Genomic DNA, 23,401 nt, shown 5'->3' on the forward strand with positions numbered 1-23,401 from the left:
GGAATTCCTACTCCAGAGAACCGTGAAGGGGAGTCACTGATTACATTTAAGGTGGAAGCTGTCAGTCATTTTCATCACAAGGTAGTCAAGAGGTAAGGGGGAAAATTGGAAAGCAGTGTTGAGGGTAACTCAATGTCAATGTTTAACTCTGGTTGCCTCATTATAGGGAAGATGTGAATGCTTTAGGGATGGTGCAGAAGAGATTTACTAGGATGTTGCCTGGATTAAAACGCATGTATTATGAGGAAAGGTTGGTTGACTTTGGGCTTTTCTCGTTGGAGGATGAGAGGCATCCTTGTAGAAGTGTATAAGATGATGAGAGGCATAGAGTGAACAGCCGGCACCGTTTCTCCCCCAAGGCCTAAAGGGCTCATATGAGAGCGCATAATTTTTAGGCAGTTAGAGGAATGTATAGGGGAGAATGTCAGAGGTTGTTTGTTTTTTTAAAAACACAGAGACTGGTGGGTCCGTGGATGCCCTGCCAGATGTGTTGGTAGAGGCAGACATACTAGGAAGATTTAAGAGTCTCTGAGATATGTACATGGATGAAAGAAAAATGGAGGGCCATGTGGGAAAGAAGCATTAATTTGATCTTGGAGTAGGTCATAGAGTCAGCTCAACATCATGGGCCGAAGGGCCTGGACTGAGCTGTAATGTTCTATACAAATCAACTATGATTTAATTGATATGGGAGAGTAAACGATTGGTTGATTGACTTTTCTTTCTCAAATAGTATGTCGTTACACACTTTTCGTCCCTCTTCCCTCCGGGAGAAGGCTCTGGAGCTTGAAGACTCGTACGGCCAGATTTGGGAACAGCTTCTTTCCAACTGTGATAAGACTGCTGAACGGATCCTGACCAGGATCTGGGCCATACCCTCCAAATATCCGGGCCTGTCTCTCGGTTTTTTTTGCACTACCTTGCTTTCCCTTTCTATTTTCTATTTATGATTTATAATTTAAATTTTTAATATTTACTATCGATTTGTACTCCAGGGAGCACGAAGAGCGGAATCAAATATCGCTGTAGTATCAATTGTTTGGCAACAATAACGTATAAAGTAAAGTTATTCACTTGAAGATGGGTGTTCAACCAGAAACATCAGCTCTACTTTTACCACAGGTGCTGCCAGACCAACTGTCATTATCATTATGAGCTGTGTGCTATGACCTGGGCGACCATGGTCTTCCAACTTTTTTTTTAACTCAGAAGTTCCAATAAGCTCTTCAAAACTTTTGCCTGTCCATTCCTTAAAGTAACTCATGAATGTCATGTGCTGTCGACCACAACTTTTTCTTCCATCAATTTTTCCTGCCACTGTAAGATGTTTGAGCTTCTCTTTCCTCAGCATATGTCCCAGAAATTCCAGCTGCTATTTCCTGATTGATGATATCAACTCTCTTCTTATTCCGGCTTTTCACAACATTTCCTTCTTTGTTACTCTGTCCTTCCACGGTACTTTCATCATTGTCTTCAAAAACCACATTTTTACAGGTACGAATCTTCCCTCATTTTGTTTTGACATTGTCCAGCATGCGCTTCCACGTGTTAGTGTGGAATGAACGCACCACTACAACATTCTGAATTTTGTGCCCATAGAAATTATGTTACTGTGTAGTATCTTGCTCAAACTTGCCTTTAGCAATCCCAATCCTCCTCCTAATTTCAACATCAGGTTAACTGTCAGATGACATTGTGCTGCCAAAATAATTGCACTTCACGTTTGTTTAATTGTTTCGTTGCCTACTTTCAGTTCGCAGGACCAATATTACAGAAAAAAGTTTTTCTTTTTTAAAAGAGTCAGCATTAACAGTAATGGATCTGTTTGCGAGAGTGACCAGCTCTAATTGGAAGTTTTATTGAATGGTTAATGAATTTCACTAATTGCCCTGCCAATTCATCCAAAGTCAAGGGATGGAGGAAGGATGAAATGGACAGTCAGAAAAAGTGTGGGGCAGGATGAGAGAGGCACAGCGAGAGTTGGGGGGGTGTGGAGAACAGAGTGGAAAGAGTAGAGACTGTGGAATCAGAGTGGCAGAGCATGAGGCTGAGAGAGGGGAGAGAGGGGGAAGAGGGAGAGACAATGAGAGTGCAGCGAGTGCGAGAGAGAGCGAGCACGAGAAAGAGAGAGTGCAGAGAGTGCGAGCACGAGAAAAAGTGCAGGGAGTGCGAGAGAGAGAGAGTGCGTGCGAGAGAGAGCGAGAACGCATGAGATTGAGGGACAGTAAGTGAAAGACAGTTGAGAGACCAGCCAGACAGCCAATGAGACATTTTTCTGGTGCGTTACCACTCATGTAGAATGAGCTTCAAAGCCAATAAATTACCTTTTGATGTCCAACAACTGCTGTGATGCAGGTAAATATTATAAGGCCAATTTCCTAAATCTTTCCCTGCAAGTGTAATTGCTGAAACCTGGAATAATCTTTAATCCATCGACCTCAAGATCAATGATACCTTTCCTGTGATAAGTCAACCAGGACTCTGCAGATGGGCAGTGAGCCATGACAGGCAGCATCAATACAAGCTTGTGATTATATTCTGTAATAACAGTAGGATGACAGAGTTCAGTACACTTTCTTCGTGACTGCTCGTTTACTCAAAGCCGAGTCATTTAACACTCCTCCACTACACAGTTTAACCACTAGTCTGCCATCTGCACTGCTATCCAAATACCCAAGTTCACTTCATTTGGCTGCCCCATCATGCCCGTCTCTAATGCGGCATTAGAGTCTGTCACATCTCATTCCCTCAGAGACAATGCTTTAAAGATCCCCCATCTTGGGGAGCATCGGTACACCAACTGCTGTGTGTCAGCTCTCCACACTCAGGAAGCTGACATTCCCTGGTGTCTCACCTTCACGGAGACCTGTGTGCTCCGACTGGCAAGTCAGTTTTTCTTCCTTGGGGAAATTTCTAATGCTGACTAGTACCACAAGAATGAAATGTTTGAATTTTAGATTAACTCCACTCAGAGCACAGGGAACTATTTTTTCTTCATCTTCCGTAATCGATGGCCCACTCAGTAGTGGATGATTCATAACTCCTGACTTAGAAGTGCCTGAAGCCTGTTCTTTTTCTGGGCCCAAAACATTAAGAGAGCAGACATGCAAATTTAATGAACTGCTGCAAGTCATACAGCCTCATATTTCTACTCGCTGTGGCTGTGACAAATCTGACTTTCGTGTGGGGAGACGGTGGGGAACAAGATGCAGTGGCTACAGGATTTGATCTGATAGCCACCAAAATAGTTCAGTGCATGGGAGGAGCAGACAATCACTATTGCAGATTTCACTGTGCTCACTGCAAGATGCTTCGGTACGTGCCGCACTTCTGAAAATTGAAGTGTAAATCAGGAGATTTCTTTTTTCCTTTCCTGCCCAGGCAGGTGGCCCAGATCAACAGGGGCAGAAATGAGGGGCGTTGAGAGGGCAGACAGTAGCAAACAACTCCATTTGAATGCACAGGAACATAAAAGAAATTGCAGAGAGCAGTGGATACAGCCCAGTACCTCACAGGTACATCCCTCCCCATCTTAGCTAGTATTTACATGAGGTGCTACCTCAAGACGACAACATCCATCATCAAGGAACCCACCGTACAAGCCATGCCATTTTCTCACAGCTAGCATCGGGCAGGAGGTACAGAAGTCATGCACCGTCAGGTTCACAACAGCTTCTTTCCTTCAACCACTCAGTTCTTGAACTGACTGGCACAACCCTAATCACTACCTCAGTATAGCAACAGAATGACTATCCTGATCACTTTGCACTATCTCTTACTATCTCTTCTTTCAGTTAGTCCTGACGAAGGATCTCGGCCCGAAACGTCGACTGCGCTTCTTCCTATGGATGCTGTCTGGCCTGCTGCGTTCCACCAGCATTTTGTGCGTGTCACTTTGCACTAAATAGACTTAACCATATAACAATTACAGCATGGAAACAGGCCATCTCGGCCCTTCTAGTCTGTGCTGAACTCTTACTCTCTCCTAGTCCCACCGACCTGCACTCAGCCCATAACCCTCCATTCCTTTCCTGTCCATATAGCTGTCCAGTTTAACTTTAAACGACAACATCGAACCTGCCTCAACCACTTCTGCTGGAAGCTCGTTCCACACAGCTACCACTCTCTGAGTAAAGAAGTTAAGTTTTCTTTCTTGTGAAAATTGTATATAATTTATGTTAAATGCGATTTTTTCCTTGAGAATGCTGCTTTGCTATTGCTATGTGCCTACAGTGCTGCTGCAAGTCCCTAATTACACCTGTGCATACAAATACTAATTACAATAAACTCAACTTTGATGTTGGAGGACATAGAATTAGGGTATGCGGTAAAAAGATTGTGGTAGATCTAAGGAAGAATTCTTTTCACCCAGTGGCTGTGTGGAATCTCAAACAGACTGCCTGAAGGGGAAGTGCAGGCAGATTTTTACCCAAAATATTGGCATTTCCTTTCCTCCCACAGATGCCGTGCGACCTGCTGAGTTCTTCCAGGAGATCATTTGTCACTCCAGATTCCACCATCTGTATTCACTTGTCTCTCTTTTATTAAGTAGCTGGACAAACACCTGAATCAACATGGCACTGAAGGCTACAGACCAGGAGCTGATAAATGGGATCAAAAAATCGGGACTCTAAAAGTTGGTTGAAAGACCTCATGACTTCCATGATGGTAAGTGCATGCAGTGTCAGTCAACTCTTCAATTAGCGATACTCATTTTTGAACTGAAGTTTGTGGGTTCAAGACCTCCTCCTGAACTGGTGCACGCAAGCTAGGCTAACACTCTAATACTTCACCTGACAGAGTGCTGCACCGTTAAAAAGACCTCCTTTTTCGGCCAGATTTCTAAGCAAGGCCATTTTGGTGGGGCGCATCGCTCAACCATGAGACACTTTGTTACGTGCCATGCTTCTGAAAATCAATTCTTTTATGCCGAAGCAGTAGGTTTGGATCAATGGGGGCAGAAATGAGTGGCATTGATAGGGTAGATAGTAGGCACTGAGTCAGATTTGAAGAAGCAGGAACATGCAGAGTCGTGGGTTCGGCCCAATACACCACAGGGACATCCCTCCCCGCCATCAGTAATATCCGCATGAGGTGTTGCCTCAAGAAGGCAACATCCACCATCAAAGACTCCCACCATTCAGGCCTTGCCACTCTCTCAATGATGTCACGTGAACAGAGACCAACCACTGTGTGTCAACTCTCCACGCTCAGGAGGCCGACACTCCCTGGTGTCTCACCTTCAAGGACACCCGTGTGTTCTGATTGATGAGTCAGTTTTTCCTCTTGGGGTGATTACGACCCACTAACTAGTCCTACAAGAATGAAGTCCTTGAGCTTTAGACTAAGAACACAAGAGCTATTTTTCTTTACCCTCCCCGATCAACGGCCCACTGAGTTGTGTATGAATCATATCTCCTGAGTTTGAAGTGCCTAGAGCCCGTTCTTTGCTTGTGTCCAAAACATTAAGCGACCAGACATGCTGACTTCATGAAATGCTGCAAGCCTTAAAGTCTTATTTTAAGAGCTGTCGATCATTTAGCCCCACCACCATTAGATATATTCCCAAATAAATTGATTATAACCTCATCTCCACATTCCTGCCAACTGTGATTACCTTTTATTCCCTCACTTACCAAGAATCACTCTACCACTGTCTTAACAATAGCCAAAGACATGCCTTCTACCACCTTTGAAGAAAAGAATTTCAATGATTCAAGATATCTCTGAGGGAAACATTCCATCACATTTCTATCTCATCTCTGACTTAAATGGGCAATATCATATTTTTTTCAAAAAGTAACCTCATAGGTCTGGATTCTGATTCCTCTCCACAACCCCCCCCCCCGCCCCGGCAAAACACCTCTGGATCTTGGCATCCTGCCAATAGCAACCCTTCAAATCACTTCATCAGATTTCTGAAATGTCCATGCCCAAGAGCATATCCCATTATTCATCATTGGCACTATATTTATTTTGTAACTTGCAGTAATTTTTATGTCCTGCGTTGTATCACTGCCACAAAACAACGAAATTCATGACATCTGTCAGTGACAATAAACCTGATTCTGATTTGTTTCGAAACAGACCTTGTTCTACCCCAGTTGGCACATGTTGAAATCAAGAGGACAAATAAATAAGCACTATTGCTGAAACACCAACTCTAAAAGTGCTTTCACTCTTCTCTGCCCTGCTTCTATAAACAGATTCTCCTTCCATCACAGAGGCACATCCTGAGCCACTTATGAGCAGATTGAAGGAATTTTTAAAATGTATCTGGTCCCTTTAATAGTAGAACTACCTTTCACTTGCCCCATTATGTCTTCCATAGCATCATCCAGAACAGGCTGATATGTGAGAACATGTCAATGTTAAGAAGGAGGATGTGCGAGAACTTTTGAAAAATATTAGGATAAATAAACCCCAGGGTTGGACAGGACATACCCCAGGTTACCATGGGAAGCAAGGGGACAGATTGCTGCATCCTTGGTGATTATCTTTGTGTCCTCACCGGCCACAGGAGCAATATCAGATGTCCGGAGGGAGGCAAATGTTATTTCTTTGTTCAAGAAAGGGAATAGGGATAACCCTGGGAATTATATATAGATCAGTGAGTCATACTTCAGCGGTGGGCAAAGTTTTGGAGAAGATTCTTAGAGAGCAGCATTTGGAGAAGTGCAGTTTGATTTCAGATAGCCAGGATAGCTTTGTGAAGGGTAGGTCATGCCTCATGAGCCTGATTGAATTCTATGAGGATGTGACAAAGCACGTAACGAATTTAGAGTAGTGGACGTGATGTATATGGATTTTAGTAATGTGTCTGATAAAGTACCCCATGTTACACTCATTCAGGATGTCAGGACGCATGGGATCAGGAAATCTTGGCTGTGTGGATGCAGATCTGGCTTGCCCATAGAAGGCGAAGTGTGGCTGCAGATGGAATGTATTCTGTCTGGGCGGGGGGCGGGGGTGCGGTCAGTGACCAGTGGTGATTGGCAGGGGTCTGTCCTGGGTCCACTGCTTTTTGAGATTTTTATGACCAACGGATGAGGTAGTGGAGGGGCAGGTTAGTTAGTTTGCAGATGACGCGAAGATTGATGAAGTTGTGCATAGTGTGGAGGGTTGTTGTAGTTTGCAATGGAACATTGACAGGATGCAGAGCAGTTAAGATACGGCAGTTAAAATCAGAGGGATAGGTTTAAGGTGAGAGCAGAAAGATTAAAAAGGACCTCAGGGGCAAATTTATACCCAGAGGGTGATCGGTATATGAAATAAGGTACCTGAGGAAGCTGTAAAAGCAGAGATAATAATATCTAAATAACACATATAACTAGGACGTCTAAGACTTTTGCAAGCTACTGTAGTAATTTTATAAATTCCATGAGATATGTGAGTGATGATAAACCTGATTCTGATATGGGTCTCTATTGTGGACAGAGAGTAGGAAGGGATGTAGGGAGAGGGGAATCATGGTTGGGAAAAGGCCAAGGGAGAGGAGAGGTAGCAGGAAGTAACAGAGAGACATTCTGTGATGATCAATAGGCCAATCATTTGGAATCAAATAACCTCACCTGGTGTCTCAGGGCAGGGTGTGTCTGCACCAGTCCATCCATCGCCCCAGCACTCCTTCTCTGCCACCTGTCCCACACCTCTCCCGCGGCGCACCAACCTCACCATTCCCAACACCCCAGATTTACAAACTTGCTCTCGTAGTATAGACTTACAACAGAGAACAGTACAGCACCATACAGGTCCTTCAGCCCACAATGTTGTGCTGACCTGTGTAAACCTACCTCACAATCCATCTAAGCCCTTGCTCCTATAGACAATATCCCTCCACTTTTCTTTGATCCATGTGCCTATCTTAGTCTCTTAAATGTCCCTCAGGTATCACCCAGGCACTTACCACACTCTGTTAAAAATACCAACCTCTGATATCTCCCCTAGTCTTTCCTCAGTTACCTTAAAAGGATGACCTCTGGTATTAGCCATTGCTGTCCTAGGAAAAAAGTGCTGGCTGTCAACTCTGTCTATGTCTCTTATTATCTTATACACATCTATCAAGTCTGCTCTCATCCTCCTTTGCTCCAAAGAGAAGATTTCTTTAGCCAAAGGGTGGTGAATTTGTGGAATTTGTTGTCACATACAGCTGTGGAGGCCAGGTCATTGGTGTATTTACGGCAGTGATTGATAGGTTCTTGATTGGACATGGTATCAAAGGTCACGGGGAGAAGGCTGGGAACTGGGGTTGAGGCAGAGATGGAGGAAAAGGATTAGCCATGATTGAATTGAACTCCATGGGCCAGATGGCCTAATTCTGCTCCTATGTCTTATGGTCTGGTACTAGTTCTCTCAATCTTTCCACAGCAGATATTCACATAAGCTATTGGCTGAGACTTCAGAGCTTAAGCACAATTTCTAAGTCTCCAGATGACGTATAACTGGGCAATATTGGGAAGATGTAATTTGATCAGTGGGATAGACATATAATGTTAACACAGAAATGTGACGCATTGAAGTGAGGAGACATATTATGGAATAAAGGATCGAGAGGATCTGTCATTATGTGTTCACTAACTACAGTGAGTGCTTACACCCCGCCAGGGGTGGTGGTAGAGATAGACACATTAGGGGCATTTTAGAAACTCTTAAATAGGCTCATAGATGATGAAGAAATGGAGGGTTATGTCGGAGTGAAGGGTGAGTCTGATCATACAGTAGGTTAAAAGATCGGTACAACAGCATGGACAGATGGGCTTGCACTGTGCTGCAAGGCTCCTTATTCTAAGTTCTAACTCTTCACTGTGAAGAGCACACTGCTGGGAACCAGGCCTTCAAGTCATTGACCCTGAAGAAGAGTGGTCAGGCTCGGCCGGAAGGTTCAAGTCTTGCCAGAATGCAGAATCTGGGCCCAGCTGAGGAGGAAAAATGTGCGGAAGAAACTTTTCATATAGACAGTGTAGTTCCTACTTAATAATGTCATACTTTTTATTCTAGTCCACACAACTATTGCTGCTTGTATTCAGAGATCCATGAAATACCTTTCAGATGGGATGGTTGAATCTTCTGGGAAACTTATCTTTGATTACGGAGAATCAAAGATGCTTCGTATTTTTGTCGGAAGATGGCAAATTGAAGGTTTCATAAATCACAGTTACTTTGGAGGGATATAACGATTCAAGTATTCAAATGATTTAATTGCATTCATCACCCAGGTTAATTAAACCCAAAAGATGTAATGTTAGAAAGCTCTGTCTGTGGAGGGATGAAAATGAGGTTTACCAAAATTTTAAAAAAAGAGAACTTGGAAAAAAAAGCTATGTGAGAAGGAAGTGTGGCCGACACAGCATGGGAAAGCAAGAGAAACACAAACTATAAAACATCAAACTAATTCCACTGTTAAAAGTGAGTATCTCTACCCTATTACTCAAAAACCTCAGGGTGAAACCCCTGGAGGAGAGACAATAGTAATAAAAGATCTATTGAAGCTACAGCTTTAACAAGCAGCAGCTATAACGAGACAATATTGGCAGAGACAAGTGTCCAAGATCTTTACTATGTAACCGGGAATTAATTCTGTTAAATCACACCAAGGGATTTGGTGAGTTAGAACTTTTACTGTTCCCTGTGTATAATTTGTGTGTGAAATATGTTCAGTAGTTTTGTAACTGAGTAATGTTTGGAAATGACAATGTGATATTGAGTTCATTTGAAGCAGAAAATAGAACGTGTATAAAAACTTACGGATTGTAATCCTGTTGTATACAGGGCAGGTTTTTTTTGTATAAGTTTGTGAATCGACTTTCCATGGATGATCAGAATGAAACAAGATGGCAAGCCACTCAAGATCAAAGAACCAGCACGGGAACGATATGTTTAATGACGTAGAGGATTTACTATGGTTGGATGTATAAGTTTACTTTCATTCAAAGCATACGAATTTGATTTTTTGAAAGAACTGACTATTTTTGCAAAGACCGTGATAAATTACTGAATGAGCTTAAAAGTTATAGACAACAGACAATAGATGCAGGAGAAGGCCATTCGGCCCTTCGAGCCAGCACCGTCATTCACTGTGATCATGGCTGATCATCCACAATCAGTATCCAGTTCCTGCCTTATCCCCATAACCTTTGATTCCGCTATCTTTAAGAGCTCTATCCATCTCTTTCTTGAAAGCATCCAGAAACTTGGCCTCCACAGCCTTCTGGGGCAGAGCATTCCATATATCCACCACTCTCTGGGTGAAAAAGTTTTTTCTCAACTCCATTCTAAATGGCCTACCCCTTATTCTTAAACTGTGGCCCCTGGTTCTGGACTCACCCATCAGCAGGAACATGCTTCCTGCCTGCAGTGTGTCCAATCCCTTGATAATCTTATATGTTTCAATAAGATCCCCTCTCAGGTGTATAGATATATAAATTTTGAATTTGAATTTGTAGACATACTGACTTGAACTGAAACTGAAGTTAACCATAATACTTAAGAATAGGAATTCAATTAGTTTTCTAACTCTCTTGGGATAAATAAAAGGGAAAGGGTAGTCTGTAAACAAGATAGGGAATAACACTAGATATAATTAGTTGGAGAAATTGGAGTAACAAACGTTATTTTAATAAATATCACTGATTCTAACTAAACATGAATTTGGTTTTTGTTTGATATCTGAGATTTGGAACCTAATCTGAATGCTGGAATTGTTCTTACTCATGTAAATATTTTGTATGTCTTGATTTTTTTTATATAATGAAAACTTACCTACAGAAGTGTGTGTTTTCTATTCACTGCCTCCTTCAGCTATCTAGAGCTTCTGATGACCTAATAGCACCTGGTGTTGTACTAAGTAATTTGATTTTCCATAAAGAGTGTGGCGACCAATCATACGAGATAAGACAAGCACTACACAGGTGTTACGTATTGGTCATCAGTACTACCATGTTCATAAATTCCTGTGGTTGCTAAATACTAACGTGAATACATGTACCTGTACAATCAAAATACAACAGACTTATTTTTCTCATGCACATTGCCTATTGGTGATAAACCTGCCAGAACACAACTGAAGAATAATATGCACAGGGCAATAATATATGGAATTAAAGTGGGAAGAAAATAGGTGGGTTATCTCTTGAATGATTGACACAACAGATACACCAAGTGTGAGATTACAGTAGGAAAATGTACAGTACTGTGCTCAAAACTCTTACATACATAGCGAGGGTGCCTCAGTACTGTAATAATTTTATGTATTGCACTGCATTGCTGCTGCAAAAAACAAATTTCATGACATTTCTGAGTGGTGATAAACCTGATTGTGATATGGCTCTCCATTAGATCGTAAGACAATACGATATAAGAGAATTAGGCCCATTGCGTCTGCTCCACCATTTCATCATGGCTGATCCATTTTCCTTCTCAGACCAAATCTCCTGCCTTCTTCCCATATCCTTTCATGCCCTGACTAAGCAAGAATCTATCAACCTCTGTCTTAAATATACTCCACAGCTGCCTGTGGCAATGAATTCCACAGTTTCACCACTCTCCGGCTGAAGAAATTCCTAATCTCCATTCTAAATGGACATCCCTCTGCTCTGAGACTGTGTCCTTTGGTCCTGGACTCCCCCACCATAGAAAACATCCTCTCCATATTCTTGTAGTGAAGAATTCCACAGATTCACCCCTATCGTGGACTCAAGAATGGGAAGGGGGCAGGGAGGGAAAGGGAGTGGGAAGCACCAGAGAGACTTTCTGTAATGATCAATAAACCAAATGTTTGGAAACAAATGACTTTACCTGGTGTCTCAGGGCTGGGTATGTCTGTATTCGTTCCACCCCCCACCATGGCAATGATTCTCTGCCACCTATCTCACACCCCTCCTGAGGCAATCCACCCTCGCCACCCTTGCCTAGGAGGGATATAGATAGGATAAATGCAATCAAGCTTTTCCCACTGAAGTTGGGTAAGACTAGAAATAGAGTTCATGGGTTAATGATGAAAGGTGAAATGTGTAAGGCGAACATGAAGGAGAACTCTTTCACTTGGAGGGTGGTGAAAGTGTGCATCAATGATGGGTGCCATTTCAAATTCAATATTTAAGAAAAGTTTGGATAAGTACATGGCTGGGAGGGGTATGGAGAGCTGTGGCCCGAGTGCTGATCGATGGGACTAAAGCAGAATAATAGTTCGGCACTGTCTAGTTGCACCAATGCTCCTGTGTCTATACTGTGTCTATAACTTCATGCCAGACAAAACATGCATGGTGTGCCTCATTGCAAATGGATCACAAAATCTTTCTGTCACACCTGAACCCTCCGCTGGTTTATACTTCAAATGCGTACATACTTCAAAGTCTGAATGCTCATCAGAATTGCCTTGTTATTTTATCTCAGAAAACGCATGGCTGTAAGGACAGAAAAATCCATGTTATCAAGATTCAAGGCACATTATGGGAAAGAGAAAAAGGAGGAAAATTGAAAATGGGTCAGGATAAGAGGAAAATACCTAAAACTGTACGCCTGGGAGATTTGAAATTCTCATAAATATCGAGGTCCTTTTCATTGTTATTGATCAATGATGGAATGGAGTGAGGACATCCTGCATATTTTAATTTCATTTTCAAGTTCAGTAGTTCTTAATGGCTCCTCTGGGGATGCCTCAGAATCATGGCAAGTGGCCAAATTCTGTGGCTTGAACAGCCTCACTCTGACATATTTATTTCCCTGGCTCGAGATTGCGGGGTGGCAGAGAACACAGCATCAAAAAACTGGCTTTAAAAAAAAACATGCAGTAATCACCATCAATTTTCCCTGCAACTTATCCACATTTATAGAATGCAGAACATGACAGCACAGTACAAGCTCTTTGGCCCAGAAGGTTGTGTTGACCTTTTCGTTCATTGCTCCAAAGAGAAGAGCCCTAGCTCGCTCAAACTATCCACCCTTTCTAGTCAAGGCAGCATCCTAGTAGATCTCCTTTGCATCCTCTCTAATTATCGACTTCCCTCAATTTTATCACCAATCCACACCACGGGCAAGTCACAGCAGCCAATCGACCCAACTTCCCTGATATCCATTCATCTGGGAATTCTGGTTATTGTCAACCATCAAGTATCCTTGGACTAATCAAGCTTGCTGGATCATCACATCACGTGGCTAAGGCTAGATTAGATAAAAGTGCAGACTTCCTCTGTTGTTAGGCATTAACGACCTGATAGGTTTTTAATGATAATTCAGTGGTTCTCAGGTCACTATCACTGATCTTGGTCTTTTTAATTCCAGATTGATTTACATGACTGATGTAGGATTTGAACTTGTATCTGCATCAGAAGTGATTATTAGTTTAGTAATTTTAATCAACTGTTCCACTTTGCACAGATGATATGTTTGGAATGCAAGATTTACATGAATCTTGGGTGAACTCTACTGAGTTTACTTAGGACTCTGGATTTCCACACAGCTTCTTTTATTTTCTTCAGCAGAATTCACCCAAGATTCATGTAAATCCTGCATTCCAAATGTATCGTCAAATTTCTTCTCATGGGAGGATCTCAAACAAGGGGCATACTTACAAGTTCAGGGGCAGTCATTTAAAACTGAGGTGCATATGAGCTTCTCACTGAATCTTGGGAATTCTCTGTTGCAGAGTGTTGTGCAGGCTGGATCAATGGGGTAACAATTGTCAGAGGTTGTGAGCACAGTCTAATCACTCAGGCAAAGCAACCTCACATCCATTGACTCTGCTTCCATGTCTCACTGCACTGAGAAAGCAGCAAACATAATCAAGGACCCCTCCCGCCTTGGCCATTCTCTCTTCTCTCCCCCCCTCCCCACAAAAGGTAGAAAATACAAACATGCTGTATGAGAGCAAAAACCGTCTGGCTGATGGGCAGTTATCAGACTCTCTCAAACACTTATCTCATTGAAACCTTTCAAATGTTGAAAGGCCTTGACAGAGTAGATGTGGAAAGGATGTTTCCCATGATGAGGGAGTCTAGGACAAGAGGGCACAGCCTCAGGATAGAGGGGCATCCATTTAAAACAGACATGCGGAGAAATTTTTTTAGTCAGCGGGTGGTCTATTTGTGGAATTTGTTACCAAGGGCAGCTGTGGAGGCCAGGTCGTTGGGTGTACTTAAGGCAGAGATTGATAGGTTCTAGACTGGACACGGCATCAAAGGTTACAGGGGGAAGGCCAGGGAATAGGGCTGAGGAGGGGAGAAAAGGATCAGCCACGACTGAACGGCAGAGCAGACTCAATGGGTCAGATAGCCTAATTCTGTTCCTCTGTCTTATGGTCTTATCGATTAAAAGACGGTCCAATATACCTTGTTGTGGCACTTAAAGTTTATTTATCTACATGCTCAGTAGAATTTCTATACCTACAACACTATATTCAGTATTCTGTTCTCTTCATATGCGGCTTAGTTACTAAGCCTGTTTCTACTGACAGGAGAAGGGACAGTGGTGGGTCATTGGCTCCTTAAAACCAGTCACCGGGCAGATGGAGCTCATCAGCCATGGTTGGCAGCTCATCTAGAAGGAAAACTTTGATCTCAAACCTCTGCTGCCTTGTGGCTATGCCCATTCATGGGGGAGTAAACCCTGAGGGAAAATCTGGAGCTGGAGTCCATTAGGTAGTCCTACACTGAGTTCAATGCTGACTGGTAACTCCTGCGATGCTGCTGGTGCCCATCTGTATCAGTCTCTGCCAATCCTTTGGGTTCGTCAGATATGTTAAGAGGGAGAGGCTGCAGCTCGCTTTCCATATCATACTGACCTGGCTTGCGTATCTTTTCTGTTAGGACACGACATCCATGGTTTTTGTGACCGACGGAGGTCTCGTTCACTCACTCCGATTTCTTTTCACTACCTTAATGTACTAACGTGTGGAATGATGATTTGTCTGGATGGCACACCAGCTCTTGGTACAAGTGACAGTTCTAAACCAATACCAATACTAAGCTGGTTGGTTTACTAAGGATGGAAAAAAGCTTTGAAAAAAAAGCAGCAATTGAGGGCTATGGGGAACTAACAGAGAGGGAGAGTTAAGGCCTAGGGTTGATTAGTCATGAATGATTAGGCAAGATTTGATCAATTCCTTAACTTTCTTACATGAAATAAAGATTGATACAACACACATAAAATATTGGAGGAACACAGCAGGTCAGGTGACATCATTGGAGGGCAATAACAGCCGATGTTTCAGATGGAGACCCTTCATGAGGATTTTTCCAGTCCTGGTGAAGAAACACAGCCTGAAATGCTAATTGTTAATCTCCTTCCAGAGATGCTGCCAGACATGCTGAGTTCCTCCAGCATTTTATGTGTGTTGCTCAAGATTTCCAGCATCTGCAGAATCTCCCGTGTTTATAAAAACTGATGCCCTACATTTCACGGCCATTCACAACGAAGCAACCAGAATTCAGTCATCTCTGTTAGCTTCCAGCATATAAAAGTAGCTTGTACGTATAAATTCACTGAGCAAATGGTTTCTCAGGATCATCACAAAATGGCAAGCGCAAGCTTACTTTTAAAACAGTAAGTTGAAATATTTGCTGTAAAGAATAGTGTGAGAATTGTAAAATAATTCAATTTAAACTCTTCATCTCCCATCAAAATAGCAGAAGAGAGGAAGTTCTCTAGACCACATACCTGCCTGACAAAGATGATTTTGTGCTACAATATGCTTCTAATATATCCTAGTCTCCTAAAATATGAATGAGAATTAGATTTATTATCACTGACATATGCCATGAAACTTGTTTTGTGGCAGCAGTACAGTGCAAGACATAAAAATTACTATTAGTTGCAGTAAACAATAAAACATAGAGTGTAAAAGAGGGATAATGAGGTAGTGTTCATGGATTCATGGACTGATCGGAAATCTGATGACACAGGAAATGAAACTGCTCCTAAATCAATGAGTGTTGGTCTTCAGGCTCCTGGACCTCCTTCCTGATAGTACTAATGAGAAGAGGTCATGTCCTGAGTGGAAAAGGTCCTTATTGGAGAAAGCCACCTTCTTGAGTCACCGCTATTTGAAGATGATCTTGATGGTGGGGAGGCTTGTACCTCTGATGGAGGTGTCTGAGTCTACAACCCTCTGTAGCCTCTTTTGATCTTTGAGGCTCCCCACCCAGTCAGAATCTTTTCCATGGTACTCTGTAGGAATTTACTGGAGTCTCCTCTAACAGTAATGAAGTATAGCGACTGGCACGTCTTCTTCACTCCTGACATATTCTTCTCCCTTTGTTTCTCTCTGAATGACATAGGGTTGAACAGTGCAGGAAGAAGCCTTTCAGCCCACTGAGTATCAAGCACCCATTCTGCACTGATCCCATTTTATTCTCCCCGCAGATTCTTATAGCGAGCCAAAACACTAGGCACAACTTACAATGGACATTTAGCCTCAAGATGTGTGGAAGGAAACGACACAGAGAGAGAGAAAGTGCAAACTCCACTGAGACAACAGGTGAGAGCAGAGTCACACCTGGGTCACTGACCCACCCAATGTCTTCAGCGCTGTGTTACTCAGCCCTGTGGCCCCGAGACATTGTGTATCTCACCGATTAACAACCTTGTGACTTTGAAAGAAGGGGACACAGAGGGGAGCAAAGGCAGATGAACATGCACCTAATGAAGGGGTAAGAACAATATAGTCTGTGAAATTGGAGACGGGGAAGTGAGGAAGTCAAAAATCAATAAAATCAAAGGACAGAAAAGATCAAGACAAACACAAACACAAGGGATTCTGCAGATGCTGGAAATCCTGAACAACGCACACAAAGCGCTGGGGAAACTCAGCAAGTCAAGCAGGGTCTATGGAAGGGAATAAACAGTATCTGTTTTGGGCCAAGACCCTTCAGCAGTCCTGATGAAGATACTCACCTGGAAATGTTATCTGTTTATTCCCCTCTATAGATGCAGCCTGATATGCAACAGACTTTAAGTCTTTGTTTTTGTTTGCACTGTCTTGTTGTTGCGTAGTCTTTATTTTAATCACTGTTGTTATAATTTTATGTAAAATTTATATCCTGTGTGTATCTATGTGCCTTTGATGCTCCTTCAAGCTAGTTTTTCCATCATATATGTATCGCACCGTACCTGTGCAAATGAAAATAAGTTCGACTCAACTTGAAGGAGCAAGAATAGGCTTTTCAGTGATCAAGTTTCCATGGTTACATACAAGAATACTGGATCAGAGACTCCTGACATTGGGCTGAGCCAATGCAGGGCACCACGGTAGCGTAGTGGTTAGCACAGTCACTTTACATTGCTAGTCAGTGATCAACGACCGGGGTTCAATTCCTTCCACAGCCTGCAAATAGAACGCATATACTTCCTCAGACGGTATGGATTTCCTTGGGTGTTCCGGTTACCTCCCTCATTGCAAAATCGTTTGTTTCAGGCTAGTGAGTTTTGGGCACGTCATATTGACCCCAGAAGAGTTACAACTCTTGCAGGCTGCTCATTCACAATCCTCGCAGATTTGATTTGGTGCAAACAACACATTTCACTGTACATTTCGATGTATATGAGACAAATAAAGCTAAACTTTCTTTTAATCTTTCTCGTGGAAGAAAGTCAGGTACCTGATCAGCCAGTGAAGTGGACAACATGTTCATCAATTCCCGCTCTGCTGTCAGTCGCCACATCTGCTCCCACTTCATCTTCCTCAGCTTGTCCAACAGCAGCAGGATGACGCCTGGCAGAGATTAAAAGAAACATTGGTTTTCTTTTCCTTTAAAAAAAATCTAAATGCAAAGAATACAAATTACCATCAACTCTGACTGTAGAGGCTAAAGAATAATGGTTAATCTGAGATCTAAATTTACAGGATAGGCATTGTGGTTTGTAGTACTCTGATGTCAGCCTTTCACAGTGTTCAGCATTATACTGGAGTTATGAAAATCTGCCCAGCATAGTTATGGATTAATGAAAATGAGAACTAGTCTTCTGAAAATAAAATCTGTTCACAATTTAACTTCAACAACACACAGAAAAAGCTGGAGCAACTCAGCTCAGGTAGGATGCAATTAGGCAGTCAATGTTTCAAGCTGCCACCCTTCATCACTATTTTATTTCAACTTTAAGGCTATTGAAACCAATCTCTAGGTGTGGGACATTTTGATTTTGTCCCATCGTAACTAAGCAGGAAAAGACGATGGATGAATGTTCATGTTAATCAGTGATCATTGGAAACTTTAGGATCATATCAGGGAAACCATTAGGCAGCCATCTCCTGTATTACCATTGTGTTAAAGGTATATCCCTTTTACTTCACACACAGTTCAGGAATTGAATTTGAATTGACTTTATTTCTTACATCCTTCACATACATGAGGAGTAAAAATCTTTACGTTACGTCTCTATCTAGATGTGCCATGTGCAATCGTAGTAATTTATAATAATTTATTATAAATAGAACAGCGAATGTAATATTGAGTACATTCAAATCATCAGTCTGATGGCCTGGTGGAAGAAGCTGTCCCGAAACCTGTTGGTCCTTTCTTTTATGCTGCAGTACTGTTTCCCAGATGGTAGCAGCTGGAATAGATTGTGATTGGGATGACTTGTGTCCACAATGATCCCACGGGCCTTTGTTACGCACTTGTCCTTGTAAGTGTCCTGAATCATGGAAAGTTCACAACTACAGATGCGCTGGGCTGTCTGCACCACTCTCTGCGGAGTCCTGTGATTGAGGGAAGTACAGTTCCCATACCAGGCAGTGATGCAGCCAGTCAGGATGCTCTCAATTGTGCCCCTGTAGAAAGTTCTTAGGATTTGTGGGCCCATACCAAACTTCCTCAACCGTCTGAGGTGAAAGAGGCGCTGCTGTGCCTTTTCACCATACAGCTGGTGTGTACAGACCACACGAGGTCCTCAGTGATGTGGATGCCGAGGAAATTGAATGACAGGTCTGGGTTGTTACTTAATATTCTGACTAGTTGTATTTTCATAGAGCCATTGTTCAACACTTATATTTACTGTCTCTGGAGTTCGTGCTCAGAAGCTTTTGGATGTCATCTATATTTTAGAAGTATTGCACTACTGGACAGAGAGGGGCCGGTTGGATAAGGAAGCCCCTCAATTATTGCAGTAGTATACGACTCTACACTGGTGGCAACACTCCTATTGGTTTTAAGGAACGTAACAAAATACTGTTTAATGCATTGACCATTAATGTAAGAATGAAAAAGCATTGCATGTTTTATTCTTGTATATACTCTTTCATCACAAATAGAATTTATTTTGATGAACAAAATACTCAAAGGGGTTCTGCTAGTTGGGATGTGCCACCATTGTAAATATACAAATCTGCAAAGCTACTTGATGATATTTGAAATGTTACATTAAGGAGGCGATTATAGTCTCTGAAGCCGTAGTTGCTTGTTTATTGTCATTGTGTTTAAAAATAAAATTGTGTCAGGAGTGCGAGTCTCAGACTGCCTCTCCTTAAGATCTGCCGTGTGAATAAAGACAGTTATACCCTCAGTGGCCACTTTATTAGGTGCTTTCTGTACCGAATAAATAGGCCACGAGTGTATGATCGTTGTCTTCTGCTGTTATAAGCCCATCCACTTCAAGGTTCGACGTGATGTGCATTCAGAGATGCTCTTCTGCACACCACGGTTGTAAAAGGTGGTTGTTTGAGTTACTGTTACCTTCCTGTTAACTTGAACTAGTCTGGCCATTCTCCCTTGATCTCTTTCATTGACAAGGTGTTTTTGCCCAGAGAAATGTCACATTGGATGGTTTTTGTTTCTCAAACCATCCTCTGTAAGCTCTCGAGATTGTTGTGTGAGAAGATCCAAGGACATCAGCAGTTTCTGAGATACTCAAACCACTCCATCTGGCACCAATAATCATGAAACAGTCAAAGTCACTTAGATCACATTTCTTCCCCATTCTGATGTTTGGTCTGAACAATTGAATGAGTTCACCATGTCTGCATGCCTTTATGCTTTGAGTTAACCCTGCCTCATTTTTGGCTGATTAGATATTTGCATTAATGAACAGGTGTAATAATACAGGTGTACCTGATAAAAGTATATCTCTCAGTTACAGCTTCCATATGGCTCAGCTCAGCCAGTTATAACACAATCTCTACAGTGCAACTATTTGTAGAATGATCCCAGTTCTAGATTCCTCTCACAATTGGTCCCGGGTTTAAACGTTAACTGCTCCTACCTTGACAGATTCTGTCTAACCGGCTGGGTGTGGCAGAGTTTTCTTCTTCTATTTCAGATTTCCAGCATTTACAGTTCTTTTTTGAATTTCATTTCCAGTGCATCTCCTCTTTCTACCCCAGATGTCACAAATAAAGACTCCTACTGCAAATAAATGTTCTTTGGTGTCTCTCAGAGAAGCGCCTCTCTCAATTGGATAACCACAACTAAGTTGGCCTAATAGTTAAAACTGTTATTCCTCATTGAGCATCGAGGTTAATCAAATAAAAATATACCAATTAATCTTGACTTTGGTCTTAAATTTGTCCTCCTGATTCAAGGGAACCAAATTATGTTTCAGTATATTGAATTTCAATATAGCTCGTCAGTTACCATTACCTCCATTTCAAGAGAACCCCTTCAGATTAAATTACTTCCATTGTGCTGTACAAATTTCTAATGTACCAGACCAGTTTCTCCTAGGCCCATTGTACATGCTGCGATACATCAAATCAGATTCAGTCCCATTACAAAATGGGTAGAATTTCTGCTCTGAAGAGCTTGTCAGGGAGGGGAAGTGGTTTGTAGTGTTTCAATGTATATATTCGCCTGTGCTGAACCATCAACTCAAAAAACCTGCACCTCTACCTCAATGAACTAAAGCCATCAAACTGAACTTCAGCATTGGAAATGACAGAAGAAACTTGAATTATGATCGCACTTTGCACAATGCACGACAGCTCAGCCGATGAATTACTTTTTGAAGTGCAGTCAACTGCTCTAATGCCAGAAAATGTTATGTTGAAGTAGTAGAAGACGATGGTAAGGCCTAATTTGGAGTACTGTGTGCAGTTTTAGTCACCTACCTACAAGAAAGATCTAAGTAAGGTTGAAAGAGTGCAGAGAAAATTTACAAGTATGTTGGCAGGTCTGGAGGACCTGAATTATAAGGAAAGACTGAATACATTAGGACTGTATTCTTTAGAGCGTGGAAGAGTGAGAGGAGAATTGATAGAGGTATTCAAAATTATGAGGGGTATAGACAGGGCAAGTGTAAACAAGCCTTTTCCACTGAGGTTGGGTGGGACTACAACCAGAGGTCATGGCTTAAGGGTGAAAGGTGAGAAGTGAAGGGGTACATGAGGGGAAACGTCTTCATTCAGAGGGTCATAAGAGTGTGGAATGAGCTGTCAGTACAAGTGGCCCATGCAAGCTTGATTTCAACATTTAAGAGAAGTATGGATAGGTACATGAATAATAGGGATATGGAGGGCAGGTTGTTGGGAGAAAGCAGCTTAAATGGTTTCTGTATGGTCTAGATGGGCTGAAAGGCCTGTTTCTGTACTGTATTTCTCCATGACTAAAAGAGTGCTTCTGGTAAGTGCAGAGTAAGATTCTTCAAATAATGACCAGAAAGCTCTGCAGAACCATCCCTAGAAGGTTGAGGTACAAGACTGAAGAATTGAATGTAAAAGGGAACACAAATGGTGATGGCACATTGAACATTGACACAATTTGGAATGCAGGGTTGATGAGTGTTAAGCATTACTGAAGGTAAGTTAATACAAATTCTGGAGTTTGGGGAAAATTGAATGGTGGAAACATAAACCGTTGTGGCAACAACCTATTACAAATATTTTGAAGTATTACTCCTGGTGTTTGTAAGTCCATTTGTAGAGATGTGCAGCAGCAGTAAGGAGAGACAATGGGGTTTTGGATAAAAAAACAAAATGCTCAGGTAGTATCTATGCAGACAGAACTTCGGATAAACAACCTTCTGGATAGGGTTGCGAAAATAGTGGATACATTTCTGAAAATGAATCTAAAACACTTGTCCAACCACAAATGTGTGCGCAACACTAATTAGACCATAAGACCATAAGATATAGGAGAAGAATTAGGTCATTTGGCCCATCAAGTCTAACCTGCCATTTCATCAAGGATGATCCTTTTTTCCTCAGCCCCATTCTCGTGCCTTCTTCCTGTAGCCCTTCATGCCCTAGCCAATCAAGAATCAATCAACCTCTGCCTTAAATATACAGGTGTCCCCCCGTTTTTCGAACGTTCGCTTTACGAAACCTCACTGTTACGAAAGACCTACATTAGTTCCCTGTTTTCACTAACAGAAGGTGTTTTCACTGTTATGAAAAAAGGCAGCGCGCGATAAAAATCAGCACGCGCCCCGAGCAGCCGCTCTCCCCCAGATTCGGAACGGCTGCTCACGGCATTGCTTAAACACGTGCCTGTGAGCAGCCGTTTAGAAGGTGAGTTCTAAGGTATCGGAAAAGCCTGAAAGAGCTCGTAAGGGTGTTACACTTAGTGTAAAATTAGACATAATTAAGCGTTTCCATCGTGGTGAATGAAGCAAGGACAAAGCGAGTTTGGTTTGTGGAAGTTGACGAAGATGATGTTGAAGAGGTTTTGGCATCTCATGATAGATGAAGAGCTGATGCAATTGGAAGAGGAAAGGATTACAATTGAAACTGAATGCAGTAGCGAAAGGACCAAAAGTGGAGTCGTCCAGGAACTGAACGTGAAGTAATTGTGTGAGATTTTCGCTGAAATGATAAAGTAAGAATTTAATTTTGAAAGGGTACGTCGGTTCAGGGCATATTTGCAGGATGGATTGAGTGTTTACAAAGAACTGTATGATCTAAAAATGCGTGAGGCTAAGTAGTCAAGCAAGCCTTCCTTCCACATCAGCCACAGCAGACGACGAACCTCGACCTTCGACATCGAGGCAGGCAGACATAGAAGAAGATGACCTGCCTGCCCTGATGGAATCAGACGACACCCCAGTGTCCCACCACCCCAACCCCCGGGCCGCGGACAGATACCGGTCCGCAGAGAAGGCAGTGGTGGCCGGAACGCACCTAGCACATCTTTAAGAAAAAAGCCGAAATAAACAAGCAATTGGCAATCACCTCTGATCTGGGCCAACATTTACGTGCCAGGCAGCACCTAATTAATTAGCTTGTTTGCTTTGGCTTTTTTCTTAAAGATGTGCTGGCTGCGTCCCGGCTACAGCTGCACCCCTGCATTCTTCATGGATCGGTATCGGGTCGCTGCCCAGAGGGTGGGGGCCACTGCACAACCCCAGCCTCCGACGACTCAGCCTAACACACCATCATCAGTGTGCTCGGCGCTGTCTTCCCGATTCCGGTAAGTGATACTACATTGTACATACATTATTTCTACTTTATATTGGCTGTCTATTATTAAGTGTTATTTGG

At 42.4% G+C, this 23,401-nt stretch overlaps 1 protein-coding gene across 2 annotated transcripts in view; it reads right to left on the reverse strand.

The window, feature by feature from the left end:
• Positions 1–23,401, reverse strand: part of large1 (LARGE xylosyl- and glucuronyltransferase 1) — a 432,654-nt gene that overhangs the window by 95,838 nt on the left and 313,415 nt on the right. For both annotated transcript variants that reach the window (XM_063058278.1, XM_063058279.1), the window contains exon 8: positions 17,592–17,704. In XM_063058278.1, the coding sequence (XP_062914348.1) occupies positions 17,592–17,704 (113 nt within the window). The remainder of the gene's footprint in view (positions 1–17,591; positions 17,705–23,401) is intronic.

This window comes from Mobula hypostoma, chromosome 9 (genome assembly GCF_963921235.1).
Source record: "Mobula hypostoma chromosome 9, sMobHyp1.1, whole genome shotgun sequence".
Lineage (NCBI taxonomy): Eukaryota > Metazoa > Chordata > Chondrichthyes > Myliobatiformes > Myliobatidae > Mobula > Mobula hypostoma.